The sequence below is a fragment of the Carcharodon carcharias genome, chromosome 28 (assembly GCF_017639515.1).
Source record: "Carcharodon carcharias isolate sCarCar2 chromosome 28, sCarCar2.pri, whole genome shotgun sequence".
Lineage (NCBI taxonomy): Eukaryota > Metazoa > Chordata > Chondrichthyes > Lamniformes > Lamnidae > Carcharodon > Carcharodon carcharias.
In genome coordinates this window covers 18054995-18068125 of record NC_054494.1, presented here as the reverse complement: position 1 = coordinate 18068125, position 13131 = coordinate 18054995, and the positions used below count along the sequence as shown (strand labels likewise).

Sequence of the window (13131 nt, the reverse complement as noted above, 5' to 3'; positions counted from 1 at the left end):
GTGTCACGTGAGTTAAGACATGTTTTCGTACGCATGAAAATGTATTTATTTATTTTGTGAAAACTTCGGGAAACCTCATCCCGCTCGCAGACGAGGCTTCTTAAAAAACGCGATGGCCGCTTGGGCTTTTCGTCTGCCCGCCAACCTTAAGGTTGGACGGGGCAGTGTTCACAACCACAATAACCGCTTTCTTAATGGCCTCAATAGGCCCTTAACATTTCGGCCGGCGTGCGAACGACCCCAGAGCGCGCCTGCCGAACAAAATAACGCGGGACCATGCCATGACATCATCGCGCGCCATTTTGCACATCTCGGTGTTGTCAGGCCCACCCCTGCACACCGACTGTAAAATCCTGCCCTCAGCTTCTAGCCAAAGGTCAGAAGAAATCAACCCAAAATGTCTGCCTTTCTTTCATTTTTTTTGACACTTTGAACCGTGAAGCCACCAACAATTTCTAGAGGCGACTTCGCATTTCACAATTCTAGAAATGTTGGCAGATCCCCCACAGCATCGCTCACTGTAAGTCAGTTAATCTGCTTCATAAGGACATCAATAAGAACCAAAAGAAAGACTCGCATTTATGTAGCGCCTTTCGCAACCTCTGCACATCTCAAACTGCTTCACGACTGATGAGGTACTTTTGAAGTGTGGTCATTGTTGTAATGTCGGAAATGCAGCAGCCAATATAGGCAATGTTTTACTATGCATTATCCTGCTCAGGTGCAGCCATGTCGCTTTAAGTTTGCAATATCTAATTGTTAGTAAAGGAAAGAAAGGGAAGATCTTGGTGATGCTGAAATTTATGAATGTTTCCTTACTTAGCTTATCAAAATTATTTGCAACGGCCGGTGAGCCAGTGACAGAGAGCATGAATCTGAAGTCATCACCAAGTGAACAAAGGGAGAGGTTACGACAAAACTGTTTGAGCATAAACAGTGGGGTAAGCAGAATCAATAACAGTTTTTTTAAGAAGGCAGTGGATGAATATTTGAAAAAATAGAAACTTAAGAGTACAGGGAAAGGGCACAACGCTGGCACTGGTATAATGGGGCCAAATGGCCTCAGAGCTTAATAATCATCTGGTTTAGAAGCTTTGTAAAATAGAGTGTGATCATCAGCCTGAGGCTGAAGGTTAGAAGTGCGAGTCAGCATTTTAAGGTGGTTTGACAACTGTAACAAAGTTCAACATCTGGAGTGTGGCATCTGCTGTACCAAATTTTTGGTGAGTTTTAGATAGCTGGACAAGGCAGGTATCCTGGCAAAGGAAGAAAGCCAGTTGTTTGCTGACCTTGAAATGTTTCAGAGAAGTTGCTGACATAACCGGGAGGGAAGGCTGGCAGCTGTCAAACAGGAGAAAACACCAAGCACAACAACAAGTAAAACCCATGAGCCGTTCAGGCCACTCACACAGAATACCTGGGCTGTGACCCCGCCACCCCACCCCCCCCCCACCCCCCCCCAAAAAGGGCCAAATTAAGCCAGCAGCTAAAACTGTGTGCCCAATGCTCCATTAAGCAAAGCCATGGAGGATCTGTTGTATAAATTCCAACTTTTGAGGATGAAATCAAACTTCTGAACTCCTCAAGACCGATCAGTGGTCCCATACACTGAGACATTTACGATGAAGGAAATAAACAGGCTTACAGTGTAGTCATTTATCAAAGGCTTGATAGGCTGTCGGTAGGCTACATGTTAAGGGAGATCACCAAATGAATAATGTTTTGTCTGATCACAATTTACTTAATTACAGTCCTTTTGTCAAGGAACTAAAGCAGGAGTTGCAGAAACACCAATTTCATGCATTCATGCATGAGTTGTGTCTCAAAGCTGCATTTTCCAGATGGCAACGTATTCACTGGAAGAACTAATGATGTGGATATATTTAGAGGAAAACCAATAAAGGAGTCTTTAACATTCAACAGCAAAAGCTTGTTCTACAAAATGTTCCAAGGGATAAATTAACAAATATCAATTATACTGCTTGCTGAGGTGTAATCAGCTGTAATAATCAAAATTAATTTTTAAAAATAATTAAACAGACCCTAGGGCAAATTTTCTATGCTCTCTGCTATGACATCACAGCAATACATTTGAACCTGTGACTGAATTCTCATTGTGCTACTAACACTCCCTTCTAAACTATGTTACTTTAAACTGTGCAGTTCCCCCAAAATACCAAGAGCTGCATAGCGTCACTTAATTCACAACTCCAAATCCAGGCTCCTTGTAAAGTTGTAGCTAATGTTTACACTTGCTGCTGAAGGATACAAAGACACTCATCCAGGATTTAACAACACTTTCACTCTTTGAGCCAGGATTTCAGACCAATGCGATTCAGTCCAAACTGAAGCAATTCCTTGGGCAGGAGCACAGTCTGCATTGAGCAAGGGAATTCAGCACGTGACCATGAAATAGATAGAGACAGGAGTGCAACCTGTTTGAAGGTGTCTGTGTGTGTACCTGAACAGAGTGTCTACAGCACAACGTGGAAATCGAAACGCCACAAGATCAGCCATGAACTTATTGAATAGCGGAGCAGGCTCGAGGGGCCAAATAGTCTACTTCTGCTCCTATTTCTTATGCTCTTAAGGCTCTTTTGACAGCAACTTCCAAACCCGTGACCTCTACCATATAGAAGGACAAGGGCAGCAGGCACATGGAAACATCACCATCTGCAAGACCCCCCTCTAAGCCACACACCATCCAGACTTGGAACTATATCACTGATCTTTCACTGCTGCTGGATCAAAAACATGGAACTTCCTTACTAACAGCACTGTGGGTGTACCTACACTTCATGGTTTGCAGCTGTTCAAGAAAGTGGCTCACCACCACCTTCTCAAAGGCAATTAGGGATGGGCAGTAAGTGCTGGCTTTGCCAGTGATGCCCACATCCCATTGATGAATAATGGAAATAAATGCACTTCAGGAACTCTGGCTCACTTCTCTTCGCCACCTCCAGGTCACTGAGACCAACTGTAGAACCAGTTAAGCTGAGGTTAGTTAATTCAATGCAAAGGGGCGATCGAACCCACACTCTGGGATTCAGCTCCACAATACCTTCAAGGGATCCTGAGGTTACCCTGTCGCACATGAAACAAACACTGGAATGGAAGACAGCTTTTAAGAATTCTGGATTTCCCCTACACCCCCCAAACACAACTCCATTATAAAGGCCCTTTAGTTACATTGTTTACCACTTGTTTGTCATTTTGATAAATGTTGCTAAGTCCAAAAGCAAATCATTTTTGGGCATTGTTTTATATGTTTACCTGTGTAAGGTTTCGTGTACTGCATACACACTGGTGATTTTTTTTTCTTTGTTTACAAGTGAATGTTTCACTGTTTTGAACAATGGACCATAGATTTTTTTCCTTTATTCTTTCATGTGGGTGTCGCTGGCAAGGGCAGCATTTGTTGCCCATCCCTAAATGCCCTTGAACTCACCTTGCTCGACCTTTTCAAAGGGCAGTTAAAAGTCAACCACATCGCTGTGGGTCTGAAGTTGCATGTAGGCCAGACCAGGCAAGGATGGCAGATTTCCTTCCCTAAAGGACCTTTAGATGGGTTTTTACAACAGTCGATTATAGTTACATGGTCCCCTGAGGCTAGTTTTATATTCCAGATTTATTAGCTGAACTCAAGTTCCACCATCTGCCGTGGATTAAACCCATGTTCCCAGAACATTAGCCCGGCTCTCTGCATTACTAGCCCAGTGACACTACCACCACGCCAACACACAGGGCTGGATATTGCACAAGGTACACTGAAGTAGCTCAGCTGTGTCTGTACGATCAATGTCTTAAGGTAGGTGCGGAGTGAGCCATAGCTCAGGGGTGGCTTTCCTGTTGTGGCTTCAACGAGCAGGAGAGCCAGCTCCGGCTTCTGAATACCGGAGAGAAAACTAAAATGACGATCGTTTAAAAAGCGAAATGGTGGGGGTTACCCAGTTACATTCTGATAGCGCTATATGAACCTGACTGGGGAAACTGTGTTTTGAACGGATACCTTCATAGTCAGGCGGTTGGCCTCTTTCAGAAGACGTTTGCCAACTAAACGCACAGCTGTCGACAGGCTTTCAGGCAGCCACTCGGATTTACTCTGAATTGCGACACTTTTACTCGACAAATTCTTCTTTTCCGAAGCTGAGGGGGCAAAAAAAATTATAGTTTCATGAGATTGAAGCGTGATAAGATTTACAAAAGAGTCATGCAGTCTTCTGCAACTTAACTTCAGTGAATGCTTGGGATATTTAAGACAGTAAAACCAGACACGTGTGTAAGTGAGTTCTGTTTTCCCAATGATCTTGCCTCGCAAGTAACTCATGGCCTCCCGTTGTACAGGTGCCATTCTCCAGATAAGGAATGTTGTATTTCTGGCTTCACCCGCTGGGAGTGAACGTCAGGAAATCATCATTGTTCGTGCATTCATTTTAATGGTGTCACTTAATAGATTTAACGTCCTTTGTCAAGAATTTATGTTACTCATTGCATATGTATCACACACAGTCTGTCCATTTGACTTTAAGAACCAGCTTCACCCAATAGGTACTCATGTTGCAAAGGACGTTAAATCTATTAGTTGCACAACAGTGTCAAACAATGCTGGTGAACGTAACAAGCTAATAATCACACTAGGTCATAGTGTGATACAGCACTATAAATACACAGGGGGAGTTAGACAATGACATTCCACCCTGGAACATGCGTTCATGCCTAGACCAGACAGATAAGATTAAGGTCGCTTCTGCCCGCTATCTGTAAGAACCCTGTGTGAAATGAATTTCAATAACAACAGTCCAGCACTTCATGGGCCACAGCATAAAATCAATGCTGAACTCGCAGTCTCACTGAGAAAGACCACAAGGTGATTTGAGTGAAAAGCCTCATGCAGCAGTTATACTTCTCCCGTTACATCACCACTGGGGTAAGGTGAAGAGAGCTCTATTTTGCATCTAACCATGACCCACTTAACCTGCGAGTGCTTGATGCTGGTGCTGAGTTTTCAAAATGAAAAATATTCCATTCACCACAGGAAATTCCCCTCACTTCAATTAAAATAAGAAGCTGTATTTTTAAAAATTAGTTAATCTGATTCCACTTTCAAGCACAGTAATAGATGACTTACACTATATTAGGGTATTTGGCATAAACTTCCCAGGCCAGCCACAGGGAAGTAATATGCTTATGAAAAGCTAACTGTGAATGTGCTGGACAACAAGGTTTGGTATAACCATTACAAATCCCTTCCAGTTTAAGACTACTTCCTAGTTACTCAACATACAGACCTATATATTGTTGCCATGCCTTTGTCGCAGACTCTTCCCACAGAGGAGAGACCTCAGAAAAGTCTATGACGTTCTCACTAGACTTCTGCTTCACTGAGAGGTCTATATTGTAGCTTTCCTCCAGGGCTTGTCTTCTCTGTGACATGAGATGGTTCCACACCCATTCAACTGAATCCATTATATCCTTTTGAGCTTCCAAAAAAAACATCACAGAAATTTAAGTCACGGAACCTTTGTACATCACTCATCGTAAAATACACATTTTATTTCACTTTACGACATTAACTAAAACAAACCTACCTACAATACTTAGGTATTGATAATTGGAGTGAAAATCTGCAATGGATGGACCGTGAGGTATATTGATCCCCTATAGTGAATTCCCAATATGCCCACCTGCTCTACCAAGATCCACCTCATTTGTATAGTTTACACACTTGTCCCCAGGGTAGCAAGAAGATAGGATTAACAATGTGTATTGGTGGTTATAGGACTGGATTAGCAACGGAGATGGCATGAGTTCAAATCCCACCAAGGACAAACTGAATTCAGCGGCAAATACCTGTAAGATCCACTGGATAGTTCAAAAAAATCAACTGGATCACTAGTAGCCCTCAGGAAAGGAATCTGTGACCTTGACTTAGTCCGGCCTATACGTGATTCCAATCCCATGCTATGTGGTTCACTCTTGATGCCCTCAATTGAAGTTGAGCGCTAAATGCAGCCTTGCTAGTGTCACATATATCCCAAAGACAAATTAAAATATAAAAACCAACAACTGCACTAGGCTGAATAAAGATGATCTACTTCATTTTCCTAATTGTTAGCTAACTAATACAGTACATTTATTAATTGAACTTGCTACCGTTTTGTACCCTGAAAGAGGTGATTATTACTTTCGACAGTGTGGATTGCTTCAAAGCAGCCATCATAATTTTCACTGTTTGATGCTGACTGTACAATCCAAGAGATTTTTCTGTTGCTTGTCCTCACACCGAATCCATCAGGATAGCTGCAAAATGGCACAGTTGTTAACATGTTGAAAATACACCGGAGTTTATAGCCCTGGGAACAATAAACATGATTCAGGTAGGTACACAGAATATTATCTATAGCATGCCTCACGATTATCATGCATTCTGTTCAAATTACATGTGGGATGTTTGCAGTTGACCTAAACAGATTGTGTATATAAAGTCAAAGGCAGGGATATTCCATCGTCAAGGTCTGAAGTTCATTGATCAATTTCCTAAGTATTAGTTTGGCCCAGTTTGTAACATCCTAGAAGATAATTTTAACCCATTCAAACTGATAGATTTGGGTTGAATTGGAAGTTATAATGTTAAAAATCTGAAACAGGAATCAAACAGGCCTCAAATCAGGCAGGACGAATGATGGTTGGCTTAACAACTCCCAGAAGGCAGGTCAGTTGGTAAAACCTTGTAAGGATGCTGTCTGTCTCCATTTTAACTCATCCCAAGTTTCCTCCTTAAAACCCCTTCCCTCCCAGAGTCATGGGGAACACCATCATGGCCACAGGCCATCAATAGAGGGGATCCCTTCCACTCTGCTGACCTGACTAAAATGGCCACAATTTCTCAATTCCCGAGAGCGCTTCTTCTTTACTGTCTCCTGGCAGCCTCCACAGCACCCGCCATTCCCGTTGGGGTTGCCTGCCAGACATTGCTCCAGACCCTCCCATTGGACCTCCCACTTCCCTGGGACTCCCGCCATCCTTAATCGGACAGGGCTCCCGGAAACGGCTTCTGAACTGGCAGCCTCTGAGAAGATTATGAACAATGTCCCACCATGGCCACTTCCAGGTTCCCAACACGGAACTGAGGCCAGTGTTGGGATCGCGATCTAACCGTGAAAATACGGCCCATAGATTCCTTGGAATGATGACGCATTGTCCTGGTGTTCTGGACAATATTCCTCCCTCAACCAAGACTGCCAATAAACAGAGTAATGTGCCATTCATTTGATCTTCCACATGCAAACTGCTTTCCATTTACCAAAGAAACAAGAGTAGCTATTCAAAGCAACTTATTAAAAGTAAGGACTTTGCCAGATCAATATTAAGGCACTTTATAAATGCAATTTCTTACTTATCTCAAAGTTTATTTGCAAGTACCATGTTAAACTTAAATTAAGAATTTCCTCCCACTCAAAGGGGACGTTTATAATTATGGAGATATTTGATTGATGTCCATACCTTCCAGCCTTTATTTGACAAAGGCAGTGAATGAGACAAATGGTGAATGGTAAACTAGAGTTATACGTTGCAAATACGATGTCCCATTGTTCTTGTAGGAACTTAAGAGTATTCAGCAAGGTTAGCAGGTCAGAAGGTGACTGTCTCGGCCTTGACAGACAATACAGAATGGCTCTGTTCAAACTGCTGTAAAGGTTGCTCATGACATGATCCTTCTGGGAATATACTTGCTCCATTACCTGAGGGAAAGGGGAAATATGACAAGAATAATCAGATACATGACTGACTGTAGCCTGTGGGGAGAATAACCAATGCAATGGTGTATATTATTATTCCCTACAAGAGCTATCATCAAGGTAGCATGTGGTGATGTGATATCATCTAATCACCTGAACTACTTTCCTTTAGAAAGTTCACTTGAATGGCATTTTCAAAGTATTACTGCCATTGCAAACCTGGGTTCATTACCCCTGGACCAAACCACTAAGGACAAATACACAACAAAGCTCCCGAATTTGAAGCTAATTGACCTCGCCAACCTTACAATATTTTACCGTACAGCGTAAGCAAGATCCATTATAAAGAACAGTGAAAATATTGTACAGTTAGGGGGCATAGGATTTCTGGTAGATATTTTTCTATAATTTTCAGTGCTTATTTCCCCTATATTTTTGGATTTATACTCCACTGATGACAATACCTTAAGAAAATTCAGGTTTTCGGCAACAGAGAAACCATCATTGGATCCATCCCTTCTTTAATAATATAGAGGGCTTAACCCAGTTGAATTAAATTGATACTTTGGATTAGGGGCCTGGTGAGAAACTGGAAATATTTCAGCTGGAGAAAAGGAACTTAGAGAAAATATCATTGATTTTATTAGCAGTAGGGTAAATGGAACCCCAATAATATGCTTGACAAAATCATAAATTTTATGGACTCACTCTTAGAAGAGGAAGCTTAAGTGAGGAGTTTATGTTCTGAGCACCAAATATACAGGACAGGCTGATGTGACAGACAGTGGAAGTGGTTGGAGGCAGCAGCAAGTTCAAGGGGAACTGGAAGGATATTTAGCAGGGACAACAATTGAAACATTTGTGGAGCAATGTGGAGTGAATTGCGAAAGCAACATGGGATTTTCAAACATTGGGATGGCCGGGTAGTCTCTGGCCCTCCATTTTGATGTTCTGAAGACTCATTCATAACTTGACCCCTTGTAAATTAACAGTTCACCCTGCTCATGGAATAGAAATCAGAAAGAACTTCCATAACCTTTTTTTCCGAGCAAAACTAAAAAAAAAAGAATGTTAGCTTGGCTCAGTTGGTTGCACTCTGGATCAGAAAGTTATGGGAACACTCCAGTGGGAGTGTTATATTGTTGGAGTTGCCAAATTTTTGATGAAGCATTAAGCTGAATCCTCATCTGCCTGTTCAGGTAGACGCCAGAAGCGGAAGAAGAGAGCTCTTCTGGTGTCCTATTCAATGTTCATTCCTCAACTAGCACCCCCAAAACAGAGAAACGGTTTGTGGGATCTTGCTGGGCATTGTGCACTTTTCTACATAATAGCGACTGTACCTCAATCCATTGAGTGTGATGCAATGAGGAGCCATATAAATGCAAATTCTTTCTGTCCTTAAAACACTGGCTCCTAATCAAAGCCATAGAGAGTGACAGCAACGACGAGTGACTGGACTGAATGACTACAAAATGCTTCTGGGAAAGTTAAGCTGGTAAAATCAGAGGGAGAGTTTAGTTAAGTGGCGAGCAAGTGAGATGTGAGTAATCTGATTCTTCACTAGTTAATGTACGGTATACTAACGGGAGCAGAGGGAAGTTATACATAATGAAAATGGTAGGGAAACACTGCAACAATCTCTTGCATTTATATAGTGCCTTTAATGGCACAGCAGCAAATTATTTAAAATAACACACTATGCATTGAATCATGGAAAGTGTAAATCAATGCCAAATAGGCGTAACCTGAGCTTCACAAGAGAAATAGGAGCTTCAGTCCTTAGAAGGTTCCATCTAAGCTATCTAACTATAATCAGATTTTTAAAATTGAAGTTGAGCATGGTTCATATTTAAACTATACAGGGCAAAGCAATTTGAAAATATTGTACAGTTAGGGAGCATAGGGTTTCCGGTAGATATTTTTCTAGAATTTTCAGTGCTTATTTCCTCAATTTTTTTGGTTTCATTATTTTTGAGTTTACCAGTGCTTCCTGTTTCACTTTGGTCAAAAATGATAAACTAGAGTAAAATTGTGCATAATAAACAATATTCTTTGTTTTTATCTCTGGTACAGACAGTTTTAGAATTGTCCTCTGTATTGCTACTGACATTGAAATTTTGGGGACAGTCTAATTACAAATTTAACATGTAGCGCAGGTATCTCTCTCTCTCTCTTCAGGTACCATGCCTAAGAGGGCATTAGTGACCATGGACCTCCATGCTCATCTTGCTCTGGGGACGTGGATCATCTTCATTAGTGGTACATTCATCCATTATGCAAGTCTCTTGAGAAAGATGGCTCTTTGTCTACCTCGATCTCTTTTTCCATTGATCTTTCCCATCAGCCTCAAAAATCATGATTTCTTATTTCTCAGCGCAGGTTTGCGAGGACAATATGGAGCGGTGGTTATTTAAAAAATTCTTTCCCTGCTTATTTTTATAAGCTAACACAGAATTTGCCAATACCCATTCTGGAGAGCTATTGATTTAAATCAAAAAAAATTAAAACCTTCTGTAAAAGCACTTTACAGAATAGAATAACGTATCTCACCACACAAATCTGTTCAGTTAAGAAACGGAGAATCTTTTCAGGGTTCACATCAAACATTCTTGCATACAGCTTGTCGACAAATTTTTGGCTGAAGTATGTAATATTTTCAAATACTGTAGTCAAGGTCCCCTCTGTGGATTTGTGAGTGGCATTCTGACCTATTCAAGAAAAGAGGAAGAAAGAACCATTTTGAAGAAGCTGATAGGTTTAGGGAGGGAATTCCAGTGCTTACGATCAAAACAGCAGAAGGCACGGTCGCTAATGGTGCACAACTACATATCAGTGATGCGCGAGAGGGCTGAATTGGGAGCAGTTCAAGTATTTTGGAGAGTTTTGGGATTAGAGGAGGTTACAGGCTTAGGGAAGGTTGAGGCCATGGAGGGATTTGGAAACCAGGATGAGATGAGAGTAGGAACCACTGGAGCACAGGGGTGATGAGCACATGGAACTTCAGTGCAAAGTAGGACACAGGGAAGAAGAGTTTTGGATACCTAAGCTTTGTTAGATATTGTTTGTAAACCGGTATCCCAGACTTGAGGTAATTAGAATGAATATCAAGGATATTACATGTGACTGACCTTCTCCAATCAAGATCTGCGTAACAGTCTGTTCCTCACTGATGATGTGAAATATGTCCATAATAAAGAGGAGGATCTCAGTTTGGAAACTCTTTCTCTGGTCACCAGTAGCTCTCTCTGGTGAGACCTACGGATAAAGAAAAATTCACACTGATAAATCTAGAAAACAGTGAAATAAATAATTCAATTCATATAGAGTTTATGGCCTGAATTTTTCAGTCGTTACCTACACTAAGAAGTAAGAAATCATGATTTAGGAAGTCTGATCAGCAGGCCTGGGAGCTGCCCAGAGAGAGGCTAAAGGTCACGACAAAAAAATGCTGTAAAATATGTCCATGCAGCACAATCAAGCACCTGAAAGCACACTTCATAAAAAAAAACAGTACCCAGATAGTACTCTTATTCCCCCACGGAGATTTCATCCCGCCCCTGGATTGAAGTTTGAGGAAAAATATGAAGGCCGCCTGGGAGACAGGCCCATCCGCCAACCGTAAATGTGGACGGGGCCGTGTAAAATCCCTGTTGCCTGCATCGTTAATTGGGCTTAATTTCCCACTTAATTGTCGGTGGGTGTGCTTCCGCTGTCGCGTGCACTCGCCGAGCAAAATATCGCGCGAGTGCGCAATGGCGTTGGGACGCTCGCCCAACATCACCTCATGCTATTTCACATCCGTTCGAGTCGGGCCCGGGTCCACCCGCGGGATGTAAAATTCTTGCCTATGAATTTCCTTCAACAATTATACTGAAAGTCACTGCTAATTGCAGGCAGATATTAAAATGTTCTTATAGCATTACTTTGTTCGCTATTTTAATGGACTCATTCACTGACTTGAGAGCATTGGTTCTGGAGTTTCGAGTCTATTGTGAGTTTGCTAACTCAATAAGACACAATCTTTTCAGTGCAGCATTCGTTTTTGCATAATTATATGAATAGAAAGTTATGTGTTCTTCCCATGCTGCTCCAGATAGTCCTCTTGCAGTTAGGGAGACCCTGGGGAAACAGTGGGAAACTAAGCAGTGTTCTCTGCCAGTGTACTGGAGATACAGCGCTGTTTGAAACTGAGTATACCAGTAATGTATCAGAGGGAGTATTCTTAAAATAATTGGCGCTAAGGAGATCAATGGGTGTGGAGTTGGGGCAGGAAAGTGGAACTGATGGGAAGGAGAAACCTTGATTGGGATTTTCAAATTCCAAAATTCAACAGACCTTTGGCTGGTCCATCAAATTTTCTGCCCAACCCCAATGATTCTCACCACAAGTGGGACAGGAAAATCCCTACCCATGACTTTATTGTATGGTGGGCAAGCTCAAGAGGCAGCAGGCCTACTCCTCCTCTTGTTTCTTATATTCCTATGCCAATCCTGTATCAGAGAAAATTCAAGCAGTCCTGTATCAGTATGACAATCTACACCAATGTATCAATGAAAATATACACAAGTGTAATTGGCCATTAATTGTTAAATGCTTGTCAGGATTCCCGGTTCAACGTGCACCAATTTTTAATTCCGAAAATGTTAAGAAAAATGCAAATGGCCATCATCTTAAATATCTTAAATGAATGTGGTGAACAGTCATTTATAGACAATAAACTGAGGTCCAAACAAATATACAGTAACAGAGTGAAACTGGAATGTAAAATATTGACTTATCTGGGATGACATGATATTTGAATGAAACACAGCACTGGCTGTAGTGTAAGGATCTGGCATAGAAAGGGTTAATGTGGGACTGGGTACAGTACCACCCATACTGTGATGTAAAGGAACACATGACCCAAGTCTAGAGGGCATACTTGTACTGGACAGAGACGTGTGTGAAGGCAAGTGTGGAAACAGCTCCTAACTTAGACCTCATACTGTATATATATATACAGTTATGAGTGGTCAATAAACACTTACTATTAAACTATACAAGACTCAGAGCCTCTTTGCCAGACCTACTGAGCGAGACACAACATCTTACGACACTGACCTCGACTAGGACCTCAATAGGATGCAGCTGCTTGCTGGCAGGAATGTTCAGAAAGCTGTACAAAAGAAGGATGTGGATAAAATCAGAGACTTGCTTCCTTGCTGGATGTGTTGACAAATGTGACTGCTGCTCAGCTTTGCAAGTCAGGTTTTCCTGTGATGAGGCTTCTCCATCAGCCTATTAAACGTGGAAAAAGAAAAAGAGATGTCAAAATCACGAGGGGGCTGGCGCTCGTAAAAGGATCAAAAACGAGAGGGCACAGATTTAAAGTGATTTGCAAAAGAAGCAAATG

At 41.7% G+C, this 13131-nt stretch overlaps 1 protein-coding gene across 1 annotated transcript in view; it reads right to left on the bottom strand.

The window, feature by feature from the left end:
• The window catches only part of wdfy4 (WDFY family member 4), a 242631-nt gene that overhangs the window by 134872 nt on the left and 94628 nt on the right, over positions 1 to 13131 (bottom strand). The window contains exons 33-39 of the mRNA XM_041176115.1: positions 12840 to 13016; positions 10868 to 10994; positions 10290 to 10447; positions 7504 to 7742; positions 6164 to 6300; positions 5289 to 5480; positions 4010 to 4146 (exon numbers count right to left, since the gene is read on the bottom strand). Coding sequence (XP_041032049.1) covers positions 4010 to 4146; positions 5289 to 5480; positions 6164 to 6300; positions 7504 to 7742; positions 10290 to 10447; positions 10868 to 10994; positions 12840 to 13016 — 1167 coding nt within the window. The remainder of the gene's footprint in view (positions 1 to 4009; positions 4147 to 5288; positions 5481 to 6163; positions 6301 to 7503; positions 7743 to 10289; positions 10448 to 10867; positions 10995 to 12839; positions 13017 to 13131) is intronic.